Consider the following 24035-nt stretch of genomic DNA (forward strand, 5'->3'; position numbering starts at 1 on the left):
GTCAGACTTGATGAGCTTCTAACAAATAACTAAGGGATGAGATGTCACTTCTGGGATTAAGTTACAAACAGACTGTGCAGCTTGTGTCTTGGGTGTGAATCCTATGCTCTCCCTCTCAGATATTTTGCACTGAGGAAAGCCAGCCAGCACACCACACCGTGAACAGCCTTTTGGGGGGGGAGCCTACTGCATGGCAAGGAACCGAAACCGCCGGTTCAGTAGCCCACCTGGAACCCCAACTTGTGAACGGCAACATGCATCAGCGTGGGCGTGGATCCCGGAGGCCAGTCAAGCCCTGAAGGGACTGCAGTTCTGGCCACAGAGGAGCCTGGACCTAGAAGCACCCCCTAAGTCCCTCTTGGATTCCTGACCCACAACAACCGAGATAATAAATATTTGTTGTTTTTGGCCACGACTTGTGGAGTAATTTGCCCTGTGTGTACACATACAGTATGGTTCTGAAAATATATTTTCATGTAAATCAAATATGTGCAGAGTATTTCATGGAATTAGTGGGTTTTACTCAAAATGTCAGTAGGTTCTGGGAAAGCTGGATGGAAATCACACCTATGCAGAGTTTTGTTCGATATCTACATTAGTCAGGAAACCATACTTACTTTGGTTATCTGGTATTTTGGTATAATACGTAGCCACAAATTAGCTTACTCTATTACTAACATCTGAGTTTATATTTCTTTGCTATGTTATTATGCCCTTGACGTTATGGGAATCTTCATGATGACAGACTTCACATATTAGAGAGGAATACATTGTATCCAATTATAATTTGTTTAGATGAACTCTGGAAAAGTTAGGTTCCATTTCATATGCTTTCATATGTCAGATTGAAATGTCTCTATAGATTCCCAGAAAATAAAATGGAACTCAAGTATTATTTAATCCTAACTCATCTCTCCTTCTCTTTTATACTCACAGCAGGAATAAAACTTAACTGGGAGCAAGGATTTCCAATTTTTCCTATTCTAGAGATACTTCGGTGTTCGCGCCATTCTCCTCAGTTCTTCCTTATGGAAGAGTCTCTCTGTCCAGATTAACATGGTTAAACAGAGAAGAATTTTCTTCAGTCCCATTGCCCAAAGATACTTCCAAATACTACTAATCCCAACACTACTAAGCTCCTTTAAAGGCTGTTTTCTTACATATATTCAGTAAATGGTTAATATGTCCCTGTAAAATCAGTGATTCTTTTGCTACACATTATACAAAATTTTCACTTGAGACTTAAGGACATGACTTTTCTTGTTAACAAACTACTGCCTAACTACTAGCTACAAAGTAATATCTATTTATAGGTGCGTAAGTATCTAATGATTGGAACTTCAGAAACCCAGAAGTCTTGTATTTTTGTTTTTAAGAAAAAATTAGGTGTCACGAAAGGTCTCAGAGCTTCTAATGAATGTGTTATAAGTTGAATATTCACCTTAAGGACTCTTTCACAGCAACCAGAAGTTCTCTTGTAGTTGCTTATGCTCAACCCTTGTTTCTGACCTGCAGCATTAGGATGAGGCATGTTCCCAGTCACGCACAGCTCGGCATGTCTGAACTGACTGATCAGTGTGCGTGTCAAAACACAGATTAGTGTTGGGTAGACATAAAAAAAGATATAAGCATACATCACTCTCTCTCTCACACACACACACACACTTTAAAGTGCTTACCCTTTTGCTGCACTGCCAACAGAAAAAATATATTGATGTTCCAATATACTTAAAACTCCAGGGTATAATATAGGTTTTTTTAAAATTTGTGAAATCCCTACTTTCCTTAAAAAAAACTATCATTCTAGTAAAAGTGGACACAACTTACATAACGAATAGACCAGCATGAAGTCCTCTGCTTTTCGTGTTCCCATAATCTGTGGGTAAAACATGTAGTAGTCCCTATAATAAATGCCCTTAGAATTGATAGTGCAAAATTTGTCTATGCAGGGGAGTGCTGTATGACAAATTTTAATGCCATTAATTCAACTAAGTGCACAAGCATGGCCATCATAGTAAGTTATAATTGGACTTTATAATATGTCATGAGCTGAGATAAATTTGTCTTTGCCCCTAAAAAATGAGGAGCGTATTCCTTAAAAAAAAAATTCTCCCGTCTTTCTTATGGATCTATTCAAAAAGCATAAAGTTCCTTCTTTCTCTCTGCTGTGTAGAAGAATTCCATTGTGTAAATGTACCATAGTTTTTTGATCCACTCATTTGCTGATGGGCACTTAGGTTGCTTCCAGTACTTGGTTATTGTAAATTGTGCTGCTATGAACATTGGGGTGCATAGGTTCTCTTGGATTGGTATTTCAGGGAGGGGATAGTAGGGAGAGGGGTCTACAGGAGCTACTATAAAGGATACAAGGACAAAATCAAGGGGGAGGGTAGAGGTGGGAGAGGGAGGTAGGATTGGCTGGAGGGATGGGGAGAAAATGCAGAAAATTGTAACTGAATAACAATAAAAAAAATTTAAAACCAAAATGCATAAAGTGACATTTCCTGTTATTTTTCTAAAATAGGTGTCTGATTACTGTACTCCCGGTCTTTCACTCTGCCAGCCTGGTAGGTAGGACTCATCGTAACTTATACCCAACTACCCTCCCTCACCTTGTCCCACTGCCTCTCACTCATCTTCGCCTCTGGTCACAGAACACTGGTTCCTAGGACGCATCTACCTTTCCTCTGACATGGAGGTCCTGTTTCCCTTTGTAGCACAATTCACGGAATATCCTGCCGGGCTCAACTCGAATGCTCCCTCCTCAGTGAGGTCTTCTCTGGCTCTGTCAGTTAGTAAGTAACTCTCCAAAATTTCCCGCATCATTTCCCCATCTGTCTAAGCTTATGCTCCTCACATTATAATTATTCACGGATAAATCTCCCCATAAAAATATCCCCAGAACTAAGTACTAGAGTTAAATTAATAAATATATGCAAGACACCCTACCAACTGATTAGATACCTCAGAATAGTGAAGGAGTAAATAATCTTAATCTCATATTTTAAGTGGAAAGAATTTCAAAAGCATTTGAGAATTTTTTAAAAGACATCCAGATATCAATAAATCATGGATAATAATGCTGTCATTACCAAGCCCCCCTACAGCCAACTTTCTAGTGATATTTATGGAAGTTTCCGCATCAACATGATTGACATATACATTTGATTTTAACCATATAAAATTGTGCATAAAAAAATCCTAGAGGGCAGCATACCAACTATTAATAATGTTCATCTCTGGCTGGTCAGATTATGGATTATTTTTATTTTAAAAATATTTTTCCTATTTCTCAAATATTCTTCAATGAGCACATATTACTTTTATCTATTTATATTGTTTCAGATATTGAGTACTTTTTTAAAAAAGCATTACAGGTGCATCTAAAATCTCACTTTACCCTGTTGGAAACCTATTCCCCTGCTGCCCTCTCAAGAGTTAATCACCCTCTTGAAGTTGATATGAATCCTCCATTTATGCCTTTATAATTTTACTATTGATGTGTATACTTATCTCTCTGTTCATTATATATGCCAATGTTATACATTAGAGTATTGTTTTACATTTACATAAATAATATCATATTATGTTTACAATGCTGAATCTTGTTTTTTTCACTTAGTATTATTTTCCAGATACATCCAAGTAGATGTTTGTAAACCTGGGGCTTTCATTTTAATTGATACATAGTGTTTCGTTTTACTAAAATTTACTCTTTGGTTCTCTTCCTTAGGGATATTTTGTTTTTTCCAATTTTTTTTTCCTCACAAACACTGTTGCAATGAACATCCATCACAGTCTTAAGAGTTTTGTTTTAAAGAACTACACCTAGCAGATTTGCTGGATAGGAGTGTATGTGCATTTCAAACTTTTAAAAATATTGTTCAATCATCCTCCAGTGTGAGGTACCAATTTACAATCCAATTAGCTGTGTACAAGAGTTCCTGTTTTTCCGTATCTTTGCAATACTTGACATTGTCAGAATGTTTGCGTCATCCCTGGGGATGGTTATAAACTGGAATTCCACAGTGGTCTTAATTTAAATTTTTCTGTTACTGGTGTTAACTATGTTTATTGTCCATTCAAACTTTGCCTTCGGTTAATTGTCTCTGCTGATTGTTTCAATGTTTTTGTTTGTTCTTTGTGTTTTTGTCCTTTTCTTCTTTTGCAGTACAGTTCTCTTTTCAGTGCTGTGAACATGTAGTGCATGGTAAACATCTCTCCTAGTCCACGGCCCTTTTAAACGTATTTTGTGGCATCTTAGGGTAAGCATGGATTTTATTTTTAAATTTCATGGAGTCAGTGTTGCCAGCCTTTTTCTAAATGGAGTATACTTTCTGTCTTAAGCTATCCTTCTCTTATACTAAGACAGTCATGTAAATCGTCCCTCCTAATTTGTTAAATTGAGGAAATATTGAAAGAGTTTTCTGATGGCTGAAATATCCTTGAAAAGTGAGATAAATCCTACTTAGTCAAGATGTACTTTTTAATATGTTGTTGGATTTAATGTGGCAATATTTTATTTAGGAACTGCACATATATTTTCATACCAAAGATTAATCCATATATTTTTCGCGTACTCTCCTTGCCCAGTTTTGTTACCCAAGTCATATAAGCACAAAGCCGGCACTTTGCTCTTTGGGAGCTCTGTTAAACCGCTGGCCAGCCTTGATGCTACCTGTTCACTTCGGTTCACTACCGCTCCGCTGTCACAGCATCCTGACCAACAGTCTTTGATATCACTGCTCTTCTATTAACATCTACCAGTGTACTGAGTTATGATTGGTAGTGTACATTTTTCCACAGAATTGTACATTTGATCTATGTCAAAATGTTCTGTAACAAAATTGTTCATAATATTTTCTATGTTGCCTTAAAACTTCTCTTGAGTCTTGGGTCATATCCTCCGTTTTTCTCCACAATAATTATTTTTACCTTTTCTTCTTTTGATCAGCCTTGCTAGGGGTGTATTTATATTATTACCTTTAAAAATATAGATTAATTTCCATTATGATTTTGTTTTAATCCCCAAGTTACTTTGAAATGTATTCCTTTTTCGTTTCCAAACTTATGGCTGAGGGCTCTGGAAAAAGGGTAGCTTAGATGGGCTTCCTTAATTTCCTGCAACCCGTTCAGGTAGGCCAAGCCCTGCAGCTCCTGAAGCCGACTGGCAAATCGTGTCTGGAGAGAAGAACAAGACAGCTGTCACAGGGCCGTTTCTTCCCTGGGACCAGCGAGAGTCTTAGAACTAGTGTCGAAATTTCCATTGGTGAGGCACAGAATGTCCTAATTCCAGAGAAAACTTGCCCGGCAGAGACTGCGGTACCCCACGGGAAATGGGTGCATTGGCCAACATGGGGCACAGGAATGTGTCAGCATGTCCATGACCCCAAGGAACTAAGGACATGTGGAACAGGTGTTCTATGTTGTCTTCACCTGAACTGCTGGGAAGCTGATACACAGGCTTTCTTCCAGTATCTGCCTGTTGCTATAATGCTGATGGAGAATTCTAACTTCCACTGTTCTAGAGACTGCCATTCTTTCAGACGTGGAAGCAAGTAAACCTAAGCCTTAAGGAGCAGACCAAGAAACAAACAAACAAACACATACAAAACAAACAAATGCTGAAGAAGCCTAGCAACCAGAAAAATCAAACAAAAAATTCAGAATGGATCTCTAAAAAAATAGAGATGCTAATAGACACATAAGAATTTTTAATGCAAATAATAATCAGAGAGCTTAAAAATACTAAGAGTTAGATTGTTCTTAACTTCAATGTCTCTGGTTATATTTTGTTTGCTTTTTTTCTTCTGTTGATTATGTTCCAGTTAAAGGTGAGATCATATGGTATTTGTCCCTCACCGTCTCGCTTATTTCACTTAGCATAATGCTCTCCAGTTCCATCCATGCTGTTGCAAAGGGTATAAGCTCCTTCTTTCTCTCTACTGCATAGAATTCCATTGTGTAAATATACCATACAATAGCCAGGGGGGAGTGGGGAGGGGACAGTGAGGAGAGGGGGTTACAGGAACTACTATAAAGGACACATGGACAAAATCAAGGGGGAGGGGGGAAGTGGGGGAGGGAGAGGGGTTCAGCTGGGGTGGGGTGGAGGGATGGGGAGAAAAGGCACACAACTGTAATTGAATAACAATAAAATTTTTTAAAAAATACTAAGTCAGCATATAAAAAACTTTGTGGAAAAATAGCCAATGAAAAAAATGAAAATGACTTGAAGGTAAGGTTGGTTTATTCTTGAAAATTGAATCAGTGCCTTAGAATACAAAGTGAAAGAAATGTCTCAAGCTGCAAAGAAAAAGAAAAAGGAATTTAGAAAGGGAGAGATCCAGGAGACCTATTATGCAAATAATAGAAATTCCAGAAAAAGAAAAAGAAACAGATGGAGACAAAGCAATAATTAAAGAGTACAGTTAAAAATTCCCTTAGTGAATAAAATCTTTAGTCTGCATGTTGAAGTTCTAGGCGAGATCAATAAAAAAGATACACATACATAATATATACTGGAGAAACCTGTGTGCCAAGGATAAAAGGTTTATCATCCAGGCTTCCAAAGAGAAGTAACACATTCTTTAAAGTGAACTAAGACACTGATTAAAGTTTTCATCTCCAACAGTGAAAAGTAAAAGATAGTGAATTATTATCTGAGGCAAATACTTAAGAAAGAACTCTAAATTGAACAGAGACTTCAAGATAGGTAATGTATAAAAGGGAAAAATAGTGATTAACAATTAAAAAAATTAAACTATATACCAAACTATATCTATCTAATTACAATTCTATCTATCCATCCATCCATCTCTCTATCTGGGAAAAAACATATGCACTCCTGATGGACGGGTACAGAGTTCTAGATGTCTACTAAATCAAGGTTGTTCATTGCATTATTCAACATTCTATAGTCTTAATATTGTTTCCTCATTTATCAATGTTCTCAATGAAATACAGTATAGTAAAATCTTGTACAAAGTGTGGATTTCAGTTTTTCTTCAGAGTACTATCAGTTTTGGGCTGTGAATATATCAAGGCATTGTTGTGTGTGGAAGAATGGATGACTTTCATATCTTCTTGGTATTGTGTTTTATCTCTTATTGTTACCAAGTATCCCTCTTTATAGCTTTTAAGGTTTTTAAATTTCAGTTATATTTTGAGTAATGATGTTGCCTCAATGCCTTTCTCTAGGTTCATTTTGCTTGGTGTTGAGTTTTTAACCCCATGATGTCATTTTGATTTAGGTTTGACTCCTGTCAAAAGCATATAGCATGATTTTTACAAATTGCATCCAATATAATTCATTTGGTCTTTCATTAATTATTTCCTATTTTGTATTTTTGACTTTTCATGCCTTTTCTTTTCTGCATTTCTTTTTTCTACAGATTTAGATACATTTTAATTAAAGGTTCCTTTATTCTTTATTTTCTATTACTGAAGTAAAATAAAAAATGTACATTATGGAAGATATAAATTATGTTTCTAATTTTTAGTGATTTCTCACAAAAATATACTAGAAACATTTTTAATAAAAATAATTAAAAAGTCAGTAAGTATCTTTGTTTTTCTAGTTCTGTAGCCCACTTTATCTGTAAACACAAACCTCTATCTTGCCTATTTTTGTTGTCTGGAAATGTAACCCGCCTTTCCCCGCGCGCCACCCCCCCCCCAGCTGCACGTGTCCAGCACTATGCCTGCCTCTGGCTCCCACTTTGAGTGAAGCTCTTTGAGACTCCATCGCCCAGAAGGGTACCGTCCCCTACGGACACTGCCCATTTCGGGGCCCAGTCACCAGCCAGACTGCCATTTAGAGTCTACTTTCTATTACGCGTTTCTGATACAGTTGAGCATGGAGATAATTGTCTTTGTTTTTCTGTGCAGCTAGAATTTGTACTTTTCTCATTTTGTATTTTGTCCCTCAGTGCTGTTTTGGTGCATGGAAAAACAGGGGAAGCATCGCTTTATAATAAGCCTCACGGACCTTGCCAAGATGATGTCATGTTATACTTCTACAATCAGAAATATATATAATTGATTTTAAAATAAATATAATATAAATGTATGTATGCCAAATGTTTATTCTCAGTTATGTAAAAGCTATGTACAGCAAAAAATTAAAAAGGGTGAGGGGGGTAGACATAAACCACATCAACATTAATTACTCTGATAGGATTTGGGAAAAATATTTTATAATTTTTTACTAAAATAATTTGTTCAGGTCTATGAGAACATAAACCTATTTTTAAAAAGCTACTAGAAGTAAAAGTAAATTACATTAGTTGCCATATTAATAATTGTTATACTACAAAATCACACTAATCCAGCAGGGTTTCCTAAAGGACACAGTTAGTTAACAGATGTTAAAAATGAGCTCCTCTATTCAGAAACTTTTCTGTGTTACTATGTCTCAGATTTTAGACAAATCACTCTTTTCTACACTTGGCTAGAGTAATTGAAGTACAAGGTCTGTCCAGAAAAAGTCCAGCCATTGTTAATATAACAAGAACGGTTTGCGTGACACCATAACCTCACAGCCAAGGAGAGTGGACTGGAATGCGCATGTGCAAACAATGACAACTTCACTGTACTAGTCAGTGGGGGCAGCAGACACTGTTGAGTGAGCGTGTGTACTGTGTAGCTGTTGCATTCAAAACGGATGAGTAGAGCAACGAATCTGCATCAAATTTCGTGTTAAGCTTCAACATTCATCTGCTAAAACCAGTCAGATGATTCAGAAGGCCACAGCTATGGGCAACTGGTGATCAGCAGCTTCATCATGACAATGTGCCCACTCATGCATCATGTCCTATGCAGAATTTTTTGGTGAAACATCAAATCACACAGTTACACAGGTGACTCAGAACCCCCAACAGCCCAGATTTGGAGGCCTGTGACCTCTGGCTTTTCCCAAAACTAAAATCACCTTCGAAAGGGAAGACATTTCACACTGTCAGTGAGATTCAGGAAAATACAACAGGGCAGCTGAGGGTGATTGGGAGAACTGTGTGAAGTCCCACGGTGCCTACTTTGAAGAAGACTCAGGCGTCTTTGTCCCATGTACAATGTTTCTTACATCTTCTTCAATAAATGTCTCTATTTTTCATATTACATGGCTGGGTACCTTCTGGACAGACTATGTATGCTTCAGTCAAAATAATGAGCCAGGATTCTCATGTTTGCTGTGACTTAATGTCTGCTTACTTCTAAGTTTTCTAAGGAAAGAAGTACTAGCTAGCTCAGTGCTCTTGACTTGTTTATGGCCTTGTTTTTAGCCTCTCATTATTCTGTTTTCATTTTCTCTATTCACAGGTGAGAGACACAGAAGATACTAGATGACTATTTGGTAATGAACTGAATGGTTCCATAGAAATTAAAAGCATGAGAAAACCTATGTGATTAAATAACACCTGCTGCTCCTTCTCTGGGTTCTGTGCATAAAGAGCCAAATAGGATCTGCCACAGAGAATGAATGTGGCCAAGTTTGTCAGTATACTATACGACTCTGGTCTACATGAGCCCTCTTGACTCCCGCTATCTGGAATGCTTTAAACTTTTATTTAGCAAAGTACTGTGGATAAAACCTCTCCTATTACTTTATGTATAATATGTTTTCTTTTTCTTATGTCTCATATACCTAAGGGCCAGGGAAACAGTAAGTTCTCAGCAAACAGTTGTGGAACAAGTGAATGAATACACGACTGGATGAAAGAAACAGCTCAAAACAGCACGATGAGGCGCTGAGAAAGAGCTACAAGTCAGGGAGTCACAGGGAATTCTCAGTGCCAGACCTGCTTTTGAATTCTCATCTCTTCCAATAACCTACTCATCTACATTTATTTAGTTTCCTTAATTGCAACAGAAGACATAGTGATAAATGTGATAAAATGATAGATCTAGAAATTTTTGTGTGTTAATTCTATGCTGAAATTAAATGTTGAAATTACTTTTAATTCTCTATTTTTTAACTATTCAAACCTAATCTACTAATATCTAAAAGTAATACCTATGAATACGTTATTTTTTTCTTTGCCATTTTTAACAAATTATCTCTGGGCGTCCAGTGGAAAGACAGTCAATTATGAGACCCTTGAATTTGTATAATCTAATATGAATGTAAAATGTAATGTGTAATATATTAAATAAGATCTACAATAAAGTATATTAATATAAAGATGTTATTTTTAAATGTGTAGTGTAACTGCAGTTGAGTGTTCATTAATTTTCAAACATCACTTAGTTAAGAGTGTAGGAGTGCCTAAAGGGAGAATCAGCAGTCTTAGCACAGTATTACATTAACAATGCAGCATCTATGGAAAAGAATGTGACATGAATTAGTGAGCTTGCCAGTAGGTGCATGTGACAGGTCTAGATAGAGCAATGAGGGGGAACAGGGTGGTAAACAGGAGACTAGAAGCATTGTGCAAGATTTCTTTAGGATTGTATTTTTAGGATAATGTTATTTCCAGTTTAATGCTGTGATAACGCTAGCAACTGCTAAACATAAGAAAATTAATGAATCCATGAAATAACAGCTTAATCACTAGCATTGACTGAAATTACACAACTGTACCTAACCATGAGCTTTAATGATATTGTCTCTTTTTTTAAAAGATTTTATTTATTTATTTATTTATTTATTTTTAGAGAGGGAAAGGGAGGGAGAACTAGAGGGAGAGAAACCTCAATGTGTGGTTGCATCGTGCACACCCCTTACTAGGGACCTGGGCCACAAACCAGGCGTGTGCCCTAAACTGGGAATGGAACCGGCGACCATTTGGTTTGCCGGCCGGCGCTCAATCCACTGAGCCACACCAGCCAGGGCTGATATTGTCTCTCTTTAAGAGCATTGAGAATAACTCTTGTCAAGTGTCCAACCAGTACATGAAACAAGATAATCTAAATTAAAATATTCTGAACTATGAGTAAAAACAGAAGTTAAAAAACTATATTTTTCATAGATTAAGTTTTATTCCAGGAGAAGTTTCAGTATTTTATAGATAGTATCTATCTTTGGTCTATTTGGCTTTCTTCAAAGAAGGAAATCACTTAATATTTAACATCAATTAATTAGATGTGAATTATTTTGATGGCTATCTTTAATTTTTTTCTAGTTATGAAAGCAATATGCATTAACTGTAGAAAATTTGGGCAGAACAGAAAAGTGTGAAAAAAAATCACATGTAACCCTAGCCTCTAAGGATAGCACTACTAATATCTCGTTCTAGTCTTTTATCCCATGCAACTACACATAATGTTAGTTTTCAACTAAATTTATATCATATGGTAAACATACATTCATTCATTCAACAGATATTTATTGAAAGATAACTATATGCCATTATGAGAATTGGAATAATTAGATATAATTTGAAAATATTATTTCTAATGATTATAGGCGATTCTGACCTTTGCGTAGCTGTGCTACTTAACCATTCATGCATGTTGTCTTTTGGGTTGTCTCCAATTCATCCGCTGATTTTAGATTGGTTAGAACATCCCCCAGTACCACTCCAAAGATAGGCAGGCCCAATACAGACTTATTATAAACCACTACACAAGTTTCCACCTCTTCCTATTTTGTTTGAAAAGAAAAAATTCAAGATTTAGCCTGTCAGAATCAAAATCTCAACATTGCATCTTACATAATTAATTAGTTCATGAATTGTGAATGTGGTTAAGAATATGTCTCTAAAAAACTCCCAAAGAATATGGGGTTTTTTTGCCCTGGCTGGTGTGGCTCAGTTGGTGGGAGCATGATCCCCTAAACCCAAAGGCCACAGGTTTGATTTCCGGGCAGGGCACATACCTAGGTTGTGGATTCGGTCCCCAGTCGGGGCATGTGTGAGAGGCAGATCAGCATTTCTCTCTCACATTGATGTTTTTCTCCTTCTCTCTGTCCCTTCATTCCCCTCTCTCTAAAAATCAATAAGCATATCTTTTGATGAGGATAAAAAAAAGACTATGATCTCTAGAGCCAAATATCATTGTCTTCAAGTTTCAGCACTGCTATTTTTTAGCAAGCACTAGACCTTTTTCTGGCTTGTCTCCTTTACCTGTAAATTTGTCTGATAATATTAGCTACTTCATAAATAGCTTAAGATTAAATAAGTTAATATGCATAAAGTAAGTAATGTTATTATTATTTTTTCATTAATATTTATTTAGTGTCTTTCACATGGCAGGGATTTTGCTAGAAGCTACAGCTACAAATGTAAACTGACAAGCAAGATTTTTACCTCTTTAAAACAACTGAAACAGATATTAAAATAACCCCAAAATAACTATATCATTTCAATCAAAATAAGGGCCATAAAGAAAAGGAATATTAGAAGGTGCTAAAAGAGTAGAAAACAGGGTCATCCATCCATACACGTATTCTGGGGCATGGTGTGTGGGTGTCCCCAAGGTGGGTGTCCGTGAGGAAGAATGCAAATTAAACTATCTGGGGAAAGGAAAAGGAAAGAGGATGGTAGGAGCAGATATTTGTTCAGGTATGTCAAGGCCCACAGGTAGAAACGAGCTTGCCCCTATTAAAGAACTAAAAGGAACTGAGGAGTAGAGAGACAGTTGGGAAGGTGGAGACTGGTGAGAGATGAAGCTAAACATGAAAAGGAAAAACAAAAGCACATCATTCAGAGCCTTTTGGACCTTATTACAGATTTGGGTCATTCTTCTAAGAATAACAACAAAACAAATCACTAAAGGTTTTATTCAAAGCAGTGATGCACTCAGATTTGTGATTTTTAAGATTACTTTGGCTGCAACATAAATAATACGTGTAAGGAAGGCAAATAGGACAGTTAATATTTTATTATTAAAATGATCCAGAAGAGTGGTTGGTGAAGGCAGAGATTAAGAGAAGAAGATAGATTTGAGGAATAGCTGGGGATATACAGTAAGTTACAGAATTACCCTCACGCTCCTACCTGCTACAGTTAAGAACCACAAGACCTGGTGATTGATCGCAGATAGGAGTTCATGGAGATGGAGATGGCAAGAACATCCAGGTTTCTGAAGTCAGACGAGTGGTTAAGTCATTTACTGAGATAAGAAACCCTGCATGAAGAATAAGTTTGAGGGGATAGATGACTTTGGATTAGGATATGTTAGGACCAAGGTGCCTTTGAGACATACAGGTAAAGCTATTCAGTCAATGGTTGGATGGATGGATGGATGGATGGATGGATGGATGGATGGATGGATGGATGGATGGGTGGGTGGGTGGATGGATGGATGGATGGATGGATGGATGGATGGATGGATGGATGGATAGATGGGTGGATGGATGGATGGATGGATAGATGGGTGGATGGATGGATGGATGGATGGATGGATGGATGGATGGATGGGTGGATAAATGAATAGATGGATAGACAGAATGAAGAATGGATTAGGCTGGAGTTGAGATAAGTGGTCTGGACTGGAAAGAAGTGTTTGGGAATCCTTAGCATGTTGATTGTAACAGAAGCCGTACTATGGATGAGATCAGTTATGAAGAGAGAAAAGTAAAAAGAATAGGGAGAACTTGGAGCCTCAAGGAACTCCCAACTTTTAGAACTTGCAGAAAAATGTCAGTTGTCATGGAGGATGGTAACTAATAAAGTTCCATCTGATGGCTGCATTTTTCTTTATTAATTAAAATATGAGACCATATGCTGAGAATGAGAGACAAGGTAGGAGAAAGTATCTGAGGTTTGAGAAGAGTAAAGGAGAGATAGAGTGGTGGGCCTGCTTGAATTTGGTGAGCATGAATTTATAAATTAATGAATGTTAACTTCATTATTACACACAGTCTGACATTGTAGGAGAAAGTCCATTCCACAGGATGCCATAAATGACATCATAAAAAGCCTATGTCCCCAACATAATCACTTTAATGAGTTTGTGGTATATTTTGAAATATTATTCTACAATTCATATTATTCATGTATAAATAAAATTGATCTGAGAGAAAAAGAGTACAATTTTCCTTTGTCTAGGATGTTGTTTTCCACAGATAGCCAAATTCCACCAATCTGAGCAAACTGAGATGATTCATTTTCAAATAGGTAAATTGTCCACAAGGGTGAGATGGCAAATCTACCAGGATTTCACTGCGGGCACTGCAGCCCTCATCTCCTCTCTTTGCCTTTCTATAAACTAACACTGGGTTACGACTTTTACCAAGTCCCAGTCTGCTTTAATAAATGGCAGAGACGGCACTGAGGACAGAACAAATGCCAAATAAATAATTGCTGTTTGATAAAACTGGTTCTTATCAGCAAGGCCAGTATTTGTATATAAGAGACTGATTCCAAGGGGCTTAAAAATATTTGCTCTCTTAGATGAGTTAAACATACCCACAGAAATTATGTTGACATTACCCACTAGCTAAGCAGAGATAAACATTAGTCCTGGTTCAGTCTGAATTCTTTCAATTTCAAAATTTTGGCACTGGAATTCAAAAAGCTTTACCATTTCAAAAAATATTTTGGCATAAAAAAGTTACAGAATCGCCATCACAACGAGCTACTTCAGGACATGGGGGGGAAGTGCAGTGGGGGTGTGGAGCATCATTCACCAGGTGACCTGTCCATTTCAGGTTGACCACAGCCAGCAAGCACACTGGCCAACTGAACAGAGGTGACCAGACCCACACCATCCTGGCACAGAACTATGATTGAGTCCTTTTGATCAGAGATCATTTCTTCTCTTCCAACTAGATTGGATGCAGTCTTCACGAGTGTTGTTAGAAATTGCTCATTAATGAAAATGGATTTATTGAGCATCCATAGTGTGCAAAGCCTGTACTAAGTGACTCAAAATAACAGGTTGCCTAGTTACCATGAAATGGAAAAATTCCCCTGTGAAGGTTAAAATTAAAGGAAAGACAGATAAGAAAACATTGTTTTTGATGGTATGACTATTTCATAAGGGCTTTTTTTGCCATTATAGCCATTTTATTTTAAAGATAATATTCATTCATTCACTCATTTAATTATTCATTCATATATGCAACTGAGTCACCTTTATGATTATATAGAGTTCTTTTTCCTGATACAATAAGGGAAAAATATGATTCAACACTGACTGCATAGAAATGAGTCTTAGACAGCAAATTACCAAGGAAATACTATACCTCTGTTGATCTTCATTTAATGAGGTACTTGAGCAATTTCATTTTTATTCATGTGAAATCTGTAGTCACTGAGGTATTAGTTAAGTTACTCCTTGGGAAGAGTATCCCTCATTTTCTGGTTGAATTGAAAAACTTTGTGGAATATAGATTTGCTAATAAGTTCCTTCATATTTAAATCAAACCAGTGGATATGCAGAATTGTTTTGTTTTGTGTTTTTTGTGGTCAGGATGAAATATGTTTTGTTGTAGCTCATCTAGTTAACAAAGAGAAGAGCCCACAGCAAGGTAACTAACATGCATATTTAACTGTGATTTTTCTGAGAACTACATAGTCTTTATCTGTGAATGACACTGCATCACAACTGAGACCCTCAAGCTGCTTAGTCCCTGAGATAAGCAGGACAGGCAATGCGACCTCCTAGGCCCAGCATCCTCTCTCACCCCTCCCTTCTATGTAGTACTGAGATTGTATGCTTGGTTTTGGTCTCCATATTCACTCCCTACAGCTGCTGTAACAAAGTACTACTAACCAGGTATCTTAAACAACAGACATTTATTATCTCACAGAATAGTATCTGGAGGCTAGACATCTGAAATCAAGGGGTTTTTTTTGGCAGGGTTTGCTCCTCCTGAGGGCTGGACTCTGGGAGAGAAGACTCTGTTCTAGGCTCTCTTCCTTGGCTTGTAGATGGCCATCTTCTCCCTGTGTCTCTCTGCATCATCCTTCCTCTTTGAATATCCCTTGTGTACAGATCTCCCCCTCTTTATGAGGACACCAGTCATGCTGGATTAGGTCTCAACTGATGACTTTGTTTTAACTTGATTATCTCAGTAAAGACCTATCTCCAGATTTTCCACTTAAGGTCACATTCTGAGGTACTAGGAGTTAGGAGTCCAAAAATAATACGGGAGGTCACAATTCAACCATAGCAGTCCCTCTAATGACCTGATCATCCCTTCATCATATCCATACCCTCCCCTCCCCTCCCCTCCCCTCCCCTCCCCTCTTCTGTCTGTCTGTCTGTCTCTCTCTCTCTCTCCACAAGCTTTGGAATGCAATTCCTATGAATGTACAAATCTCCATTTTATCTGTAAACCTAAGTTGTGTCATCCAACACAGCTAAGCAAAAACTATAAAACACATTCCTTAAAATATAGCTTTTTTAGTTCCCTTGACTACTTATTTCCCAAATGTCAGAATCCTTAAGGGGGGAAGGGATGAGCGTCACTCTCAGCTTTGGTCCCCCTTCCCTCTCTGGCCAGCATTGCATTTGTCCTGGTGACCAGAATTTCTCGCTGATCTCCTCCTTTATCTTCCTGCCCTCTAGCCTCATCTCTGTCCAGTCTGTTCTCCACATTGCTTCCAGACAGATCATTCCAAAACAAAAACCTACCATGTCACATCCCCACTTAGAGTCTATCAGCGGTTCGCTCCTGCTGTCGGGTAAAATCCAGACTCCTGCATGCCATTTCTTGTTGTGTTATGTATTGTCTCTAAAAGCATTCTAAGCTCTAACCATGCTAAGTTGGGCATAGTCCCTAAATGCATTATGTTCTTCCATGGGACACACTGTTCCATAGCCTGGAGAGCCACACAATGCCGTTCATCCCCCCAACTCCTCCTTCTTTGAGGCTCAGATCAGATAGCACCTCCTCCAATAAGCTTTCACTCGTTCACCCTCTCCTACCCTCCCAGAGCACCTTATGTTCACCTCTCTCATTGCACCTATTACCCTTAACTTTAACACATTCTCAGCTCTATATCAAGACTGAACCTCTCACAGTTTCTTCTACAACAGGTAGCACAATGTCTAGAACACAAGAGGCACTCAATAAATGTAACTGAGTGAATGAGGAACTGTAGGATAGTTAGTTATCCACCCAGTTCAATCTGAGTGCTTTTAAAAGACTCAGGTGCATCAAGAGATGTCTCCATAACCCAAATTCCTACTTTTAGTCAATAGAGGACTTGGTAACAAAGGAAAAACGTCAGTTAACTCCAAGAGAGGTCAGTAAGTTCCTTGAGTTCATCAGCTTACTTTGTTCGTCCTGACGGTACGAGGAAAACCAAGGGACTAGGCACAACAGAGCGAGAGACCGGAAAGGATTAATAATTGGATCCATGCAAAACCTAAGCTATAGGTTAATGGAATCAAAAGAGAAAAAGACCCAAACTGTTTCCCATCCAGCCAGAAGACAGTCATATCAATGCTCTCTTCTCCCTGCTGTGGTGCTCAAGGAGGCAAATTCTATGAAATTCCAGAAAGGTTCTACATATAATTGGACCAGAAACTGCTCTGACTTGTATTCATCTCTATTCCTAACATTAACAAACATTTTCTTCCATTTTAATACTGGGTTCCCTCACCCCTAGAATTCACAATCACAGCCCAAAGTGCAAAGATGACCAATAATTATGAAGTAAGCCTGGGTCAGTTGAGCCAACTGGCTTCTTTTACACTGAATCCAGATGACTGAACACAATTGGGGAAAATCATATTTTCATGCAAATTAATTCTTGTTCCACAACAACAAACAACTCAGTCACTGTGGGATTTTGTGTTTTCCAAATGTCGCTGCAAGAATATGTTCTTATAATGCAACTTTTGGAGGCAGATTAAATTCCTTCCACTTAGGTAAAGGCGGCCTGTTGACTACACTGGAAGTGACGTTGACTTCTGAGGCTAAGTCATACAAAGTAGCAGAGCTCTGCCTCAACCTCTAAGGGTGCTCACTCTTAGGTCCCATCACATACCATGAGGAAGTCCACGCAGGCCATGTCATCAGCCATATGAATAAGGATTGGCCTTGAGAATGGATCCTCCAGCCCCCAGAGAACTTGCCCCAGTTGATATCATTTAGGGCAGAAAGAAATCACCCCTGCTGAGCCCTCTGTAAATTTCAGATTGATGAGCAAAATAACTGTTGTTTTAACTCACTAAATGTTGCAATCAGTAACCAGAACAGATTCGGGTACCTAGAAATGGGGTGCTGCCCTAACAAACATCTAAACACAGTGGTATTAACTTAGTCGTAGGACAGCAGGCAGAGGCTGGAAGGGCCTCAGAGTGAGCGACTGTGAAAAGCTAAATGGGCTGTAGGAGAGGATTCGTGGAAGCCCGAAGAGCATGAGCAAGCAGTTGGTAAAGGCTTAAAGGGCAGCAAATGAAATTGGCAGCTCAAGGCAAGGATTCCTTCGTCGTGTAGTAGGGTAAAGTTTGGCAACATTGACATCTGCAGTAACATGGCAAATGGAAAATGAACCAAATGAACTCTGTGATCTAGCTAAGGAGATTCCAGGCAGAATATTTAAAGTGTAACTTAGCTTCATCTGGCTGCCTATGATAAAATGCAGCGAGAACTGAAGAATGGCCTGTTGAATTAGAAGGAGCCAGAAATTTCTGGGCATAAAAACAAAACTGGTTTCTTATTTCCAGCTGCTCCAAATGGCAAAAAAGAAATTCTAAAATTAGGAAGGCCAAGGATCAGATCTGGGCGGGACTACAAGATCATCCATTAACACCTAAGCAAGCTCTCAGGTGGGGCCACAGAGAAACTTTAAGCCAAACGAGAATACCCTAAAACGGTTTTTAAGGGCTTGACTCATAGATCCTCCCTGTTCAATGACAGGGTTTCTAAGGATCTCAGGGACAGTGTGTCACAGAAGTCACCCAATATTCAGAAGAGCTTATCCAACATACAGGCTTTTGTCTAATGGAGGGTTATATAAGTTGGAACACCAAAAGTCTACCAAGTTTTGAAAGAAATTATATCAGCTTGACCTGGAAGGAACAGAGAGAGGACACAATGAAAAGAGGTCTTTTGATCTCTCAGATTTTATAGGCAGAAAGCAGGTGAGAAAGATACTCAGCTCTAAATATGGGTTACTTTTTATGGAAAAGGAAGCATGGCTCAGAAGCTGGAGCCAAGAGCCCCAGAGAACAATTCCCATGCCGTAGGGCTGACCATTACTGCGCCCGATTTAGGTGCATAACTACCACAGGCTGTGACCGCTGTGCACCCTGTTTTCCCTGCGTTTGAAGAGGAATGACAATGGCGGCTCTCCTACGCTTGTTCCACTCTTATATACCGGGTGTGTAGGAGAGGAGGCTGACAGATTGTCTCTTTAGTTCACAGGCCATCACTGCCAAGGGCAAAGGTAATCCAAGGCCTGGACCATGAGAACTGCACCAGAGACTCATGCACGCCTGAACTTAGACTTGAAGCTCATGCTGGAACAGGCTGATGTTTGGGGACCCTGAAAGAAGAAATGGGTGTAATTTGCACATGAGAGGATATAAATCACCGTGTCCAGAGGGCAGGCTGTGGCATACTGTACTTTCCAAAAATGACAGCAAAGTATCTCCCATTCTACATTCTCTTATTACAAAGTAACTGATACTCTTTTCATCAAGAACTGGGGTCCATGTTCCTTCCCCTTGAATCTGAGTGGGCCAGTAAGAATACCAGAAGTGACAATCTGTGACTTCTAAGGCTATATAGTTAAAATGAAACAGCTTTTACCTGGCTCTTTGTGGGATTTTCACTCTCAGAACCCAGCCAGCATGTCATGAGGAAACTCAAATAGTCCATGGACAGTGAATGGCCCCCAGCTCACACCCTCAGCCATCACCAACAGCCATGGGGTGGGCCACCTTGAGGATAAGTCCCCTATTCCCCAGTTGCGCACCCCCAGCTCCTACCATGTGGCACCAACAAACTGCCCTGTCGAATAAACTCTGCCAAACTTGCAGATTGTGAGCAAAATATATGACCGATGTTCCTCTAACTCAATATGATTAGCGGCAGCTTGTTAAATAGCAAGAGATAGCTGATGCAGACATCTCCTTGATGAAGGGGTCCTCAAGCTCCTAGGTTGGGGAAAATCCTCTTCTTTTCTGCTTCCAAAGCTCTCTGTGGAACATGATCTCAGCACCTACCACACTCTGTTGAAATTAACTGTTCGTTTGTCTGCCTCCAGGTGAACACAAGGCAGGCTCGTGATTTTGGGAACATCAGCTCCCCACACGTACATATTACTTTTGCCCCATTCTCGCTCTCCTCTGCTCTGGAACTTTGATTAGAAGTTAGAATTTCTTAGTGTAACCTCCAAGACTCTTAGGTTCTCTTTCCTGGTTTCCATTTCTCTCTGTGCAATGATCTGAAAAACTTCTCCTGATCTAATTTCCAGCTCACTAAATATCTCTTCAACTGAATCCCATCTGCTGTTCCATTCAAATTTGGGGTTGTTTTTCATTGTGTGTGCATGTGTGGGGCATTAGGGGGGTTTTCCCCCTCTCATATAGGCTAGGTAATTTTTTACAGTTTCTATTTCTCAAAATACCTTCAAGATTATTTTTTATTTATAATAGCATGGTCATTTTATAGTGTCCATCTGATAATTCCAAATTTGAAGTCTTCCCAGGTGTGGATCTGTTCTTTCTTGTGTCTGTTTATTCCTGCTGGGGATTCCTTTCCTTGTACACTCAGTGATTGTAAACTGCTAATTTTAATTGGAAAATTATTTATACGAGTTATTTGGGCCTAGAAAAAGAGTCATTCCCCTTTAGAGGGATTATATTTGCTTCTGCTTGATGTCTGTGAGTAGAATGCTTTAAACTAAATTCACAGACTGATATTTTGGGGACCATCTAAGGCACAAGTGGCAAACACAAGGCCCGCAGGCCAAATCCAGCCCCCCACCTTGTTTTATCCGGACCGGCACCTTGTTTCTACCCAGAAGCAGCGCCGAGCTCCTTGCCCCTGGTTAAGGAGTAGTTACGTTTATACAGTCCTAATATTACATTCAGCCCTTTGAAGGCAACCGCGAGGCTGATGTGGCTCCCGGTAAAAATGAGTTTGACACCCCTGATCAAAAGTGATATAAATTTTGGGTGCAAATCTATGTGAGGACTAGTTTGTGGTAATAACTTCTCAGAAGTTTTCCCCATTGTTCTGCTCACAACAAATTATCCTCCTTTGCAGTCTCCTTGGGTTGCTGGTTATGGGGCAGAATTATTCCTGATTACTGTGAGGTAGTCCCAGTTCTATGGAGGAAGGATTCCTTTTAGAACCTTAATGCTGGGCAGGCACTGAGAAACATATTCTATAAACAAACCCACAAAGGCACCAAAGTTCGACGGCAGGTTCAAACAATTCCCTCCAGACAAAAGTGGCTTTAATCCTCTACTGGTTTCCCATCCTCACCAATGTTTTGGCTTATTTCTTACTTACCCACTGATTTTAAAAAGTTCCTAATTTAAATGTTATTCAGTTTATATAATGTTCCTGTCATCTTTTTGCTGCTTTTATGAAGTTTTTCTTTTCTGTATCTTTATCCACCATTTTTATTTACTTTAAGCGGGAGAGGTATTCTGAGCCTGATCAGCCTTATCACGCTCACTAGCCATGGTTTTTGGTTGCTGTTGTTGTTTTTAATCTCTGTGTCCTCAGCATACCACACAGTGCCTGGCACATGAATTCAATTAGTTTTTTATCGTTTAATGAATATATTTGACCCTTTCATTCCTGTCTCCATCACCCCCAGCACATCCCTACCCTCTGGGCCCTAATTAAAGCTCTTTCACATTTTCATACGTATATACTCTCTTTTCTCTGCCATTAATGGAACTTTCTTCCTATCTTCCCACTATTTCCCTGCTCCCTCTCTTTTGGAGGATTTTTCACCCCCATCAACTCCCACAGTTTGGGATCAGCACTGTCTTCACTCTCAGAGACTGCTTCTGGATCATTCACTGTCCTTCTGCCTTCATCCGAAATCTGCTGCCCTTCTGCAGACTATGTGATCCTATTATAACACTCTTTTTCTAATTTTATTACCATCGAAAGTGGACTTTCAGTCACACCTCTACATTTCTTGAGAATTTCAGTACTTGGTTCACAATTTCCACTCAACTTCATCCCCTAAAATAATTCAACAGTGTAACAGAGTACTTAGGAGCACAGTTGAAAAACCAAGTTCAAGCCCCAGATCCACTCCATGTAAATATGTACATGTGGGAGGTTACCTAATATTTCAGGCCTCAGTTTCCTCATCTGTAAAGTGGGAATAATGATATTAGTACCATACAGCATGGGAAGGATTATATGAAATAATGTCTATAGAGCACTCGGAAGAGTATCTCTGACACATGGTAAATGCTCAATGAATTTTAACTACTTTCATTATGCTCTTACCTCATCTTAAAATCTTCCTTCTGTAGGCTTATTATTCATGCAATACCCTAGCCTCAATGTTGCTCAAAAACCTATTTGTTCACTTCTATAAAATTCCCTAGCTTATTCTCTAAAATGGCATTTCTGACTTTTACTTTAACCCTTCTCAAGATACAGCTCTTCTTTTTGGTCAGTGACCTTTTATCTTAATGCAGAAATTCAATCCATTTGGAAACACATATATCAGAATTCTGTATATTCATAACCATGCTCTACGATCTCTTCTCTGCAGGAGAAGAAATGCCTGTGTTTCCTTAGATTAGCTCAGTCTTAACTTCTCCCCATTCTGTTCTCTCTTTTATTCTTTATCTTCAGTCTCTTGCTCTCCATCTGCAAATTCCTCCAAACTATTAACTTGAACAAGGCTTACTTATCCTAAAATAAACTAGCCATTTCTACCTTGTACCTATTACTTCTCAGGTTATTATCATATCTCTTCTTCTAATCTTCTTGAAAGGTGACCTGTGTTCTCTAGTCCCCTTTCGTTATTTCCTGTTAACTTCCAGAAATCAAGTGTTACCCTATCATTGCTAAACCTTACTTTTCAAAAGTAAGCACAATTAGATTGTTAAAAACCTCTCTTCAGAACTTCTGTTACAATTCCTTTGCAGCAATGAATATGTTGACCATTCACTTGTAACTTCCCTCCCTCATTAGCTTTCACATAACTACCCTGCAGCCTTTCCTAGACACAGTGGTGAAGTAACGTAAGCAAATATGGTGCTAGTCAATCACTCACGTTCAAGAAAAGGCCCCACCAAGTACAGATCTTAAATAAGACATTTAGCTCCAATTTCTTTATCAGTAAATGGACATAATTTTCGCTTGCTTTGTTCACTGGTTTACACAACAAATAAATAAAATAAGGATCAACCAGCATCAAAGATATAAAATACACAAAAGTAGCTGATTACACTTTGATAACATGAAAACAGATAGGATACAGAAAAGCATATCAAAAGACTCTTGCTACCAAATCTGCTATGACATTCTGAAGGACCCAAAGCTTTGTATCTGACTTACCTGGACTTACTTCAAAATGAGGGGAAAAAAAGGTTATTGTGACTATATTGGGGAATTTTAATTCTGAAAATATTGTGGAAAATCAAAATATTAATGATATATCTTCACATATACAAGCATGCAAATCAAATTTTAAGAAATATTACCAGTTCTTGGGGAAGGGGCTCTTGCAATTTCTAAGGAGCAAGGTTTTTTTGTAACTGCTGTGTCCGCGAGATCACATAGGAAGTTCTCGTTTTCTGAAGGAAATGTATCCAGAGAAGCAGATGGTAAAATTTCCATAGTGTAATTCCTCTTCTTTGGATAGGATTCCTTAAAGGAAGGAGAGAAAATAAAAATAGCTTTGTGATAAAGACACAGCCCGTTTCATTTATAAAAACTAGCACAAATCATCAGGTTCATCAGTTCTCCCAAAAGTGATTGACAGGCAATGATTCATCTGTTTGAATAAGCCATGCATCATGTTACTTCAATTTTATCAGTGATCTTTCTAGAAGGATCTTTACAATTTGGTTCTCTTGAATTTATCACTGAACTAGTAAAGTTCATTATCTCTTGCCAAAGTCCATTATCTCTTGCCATGATCTATTTTTATAATATGTCTATTTTGTAGTCACGGCATAAACAATTGTTTAATCAACGGTCATTT

The 24035-nt window shown here is 38.5% G+C and overlaps 1 protein-coding gene across 5 annotated transcripts in view; it reads right to left on the bottom strand.

Moving 5' to 3' along the window:
• The window catches only part of ANKS1B (ankyrin repeat and sterile alpha motif domain containing 1B), an 805832-nt gene that overhangs the window by 532128 nt on the left and 249669 nt on the right, over window positions 1–24035 (bottom strand). For all 5 annotated transcript variants that reach the window (XM_053921934.2, XM_024579129.4, XM_024579128.4 and 2 more), the window contains exon 10: window positions 23533–23698. In XM_053921934.2, coding sequence (XP_053777909.1) covers window positions 23533–23698 — 166 coding nt within the window. The remainder of the gene's footprint in view (window positions 1–23532; window positions 23699–24035) is intronic.

The sequence above is a fragment of the Desmodus rotundus genome, chromosome 3 (genome assembly GCF_022682495.2).
Source record: "Desmodus rotundus isolate HL8 chromosome 3, HLdesRot8A.1, whole genome shotgun sequence".
Taxonomy (NCBI): domain Eukaryota; kingdom Metazoa; phylum Chordata; class Mammalia; order Chiroptera; family Phyllostomidae; genus Desmodus; species Desmodus rotundus.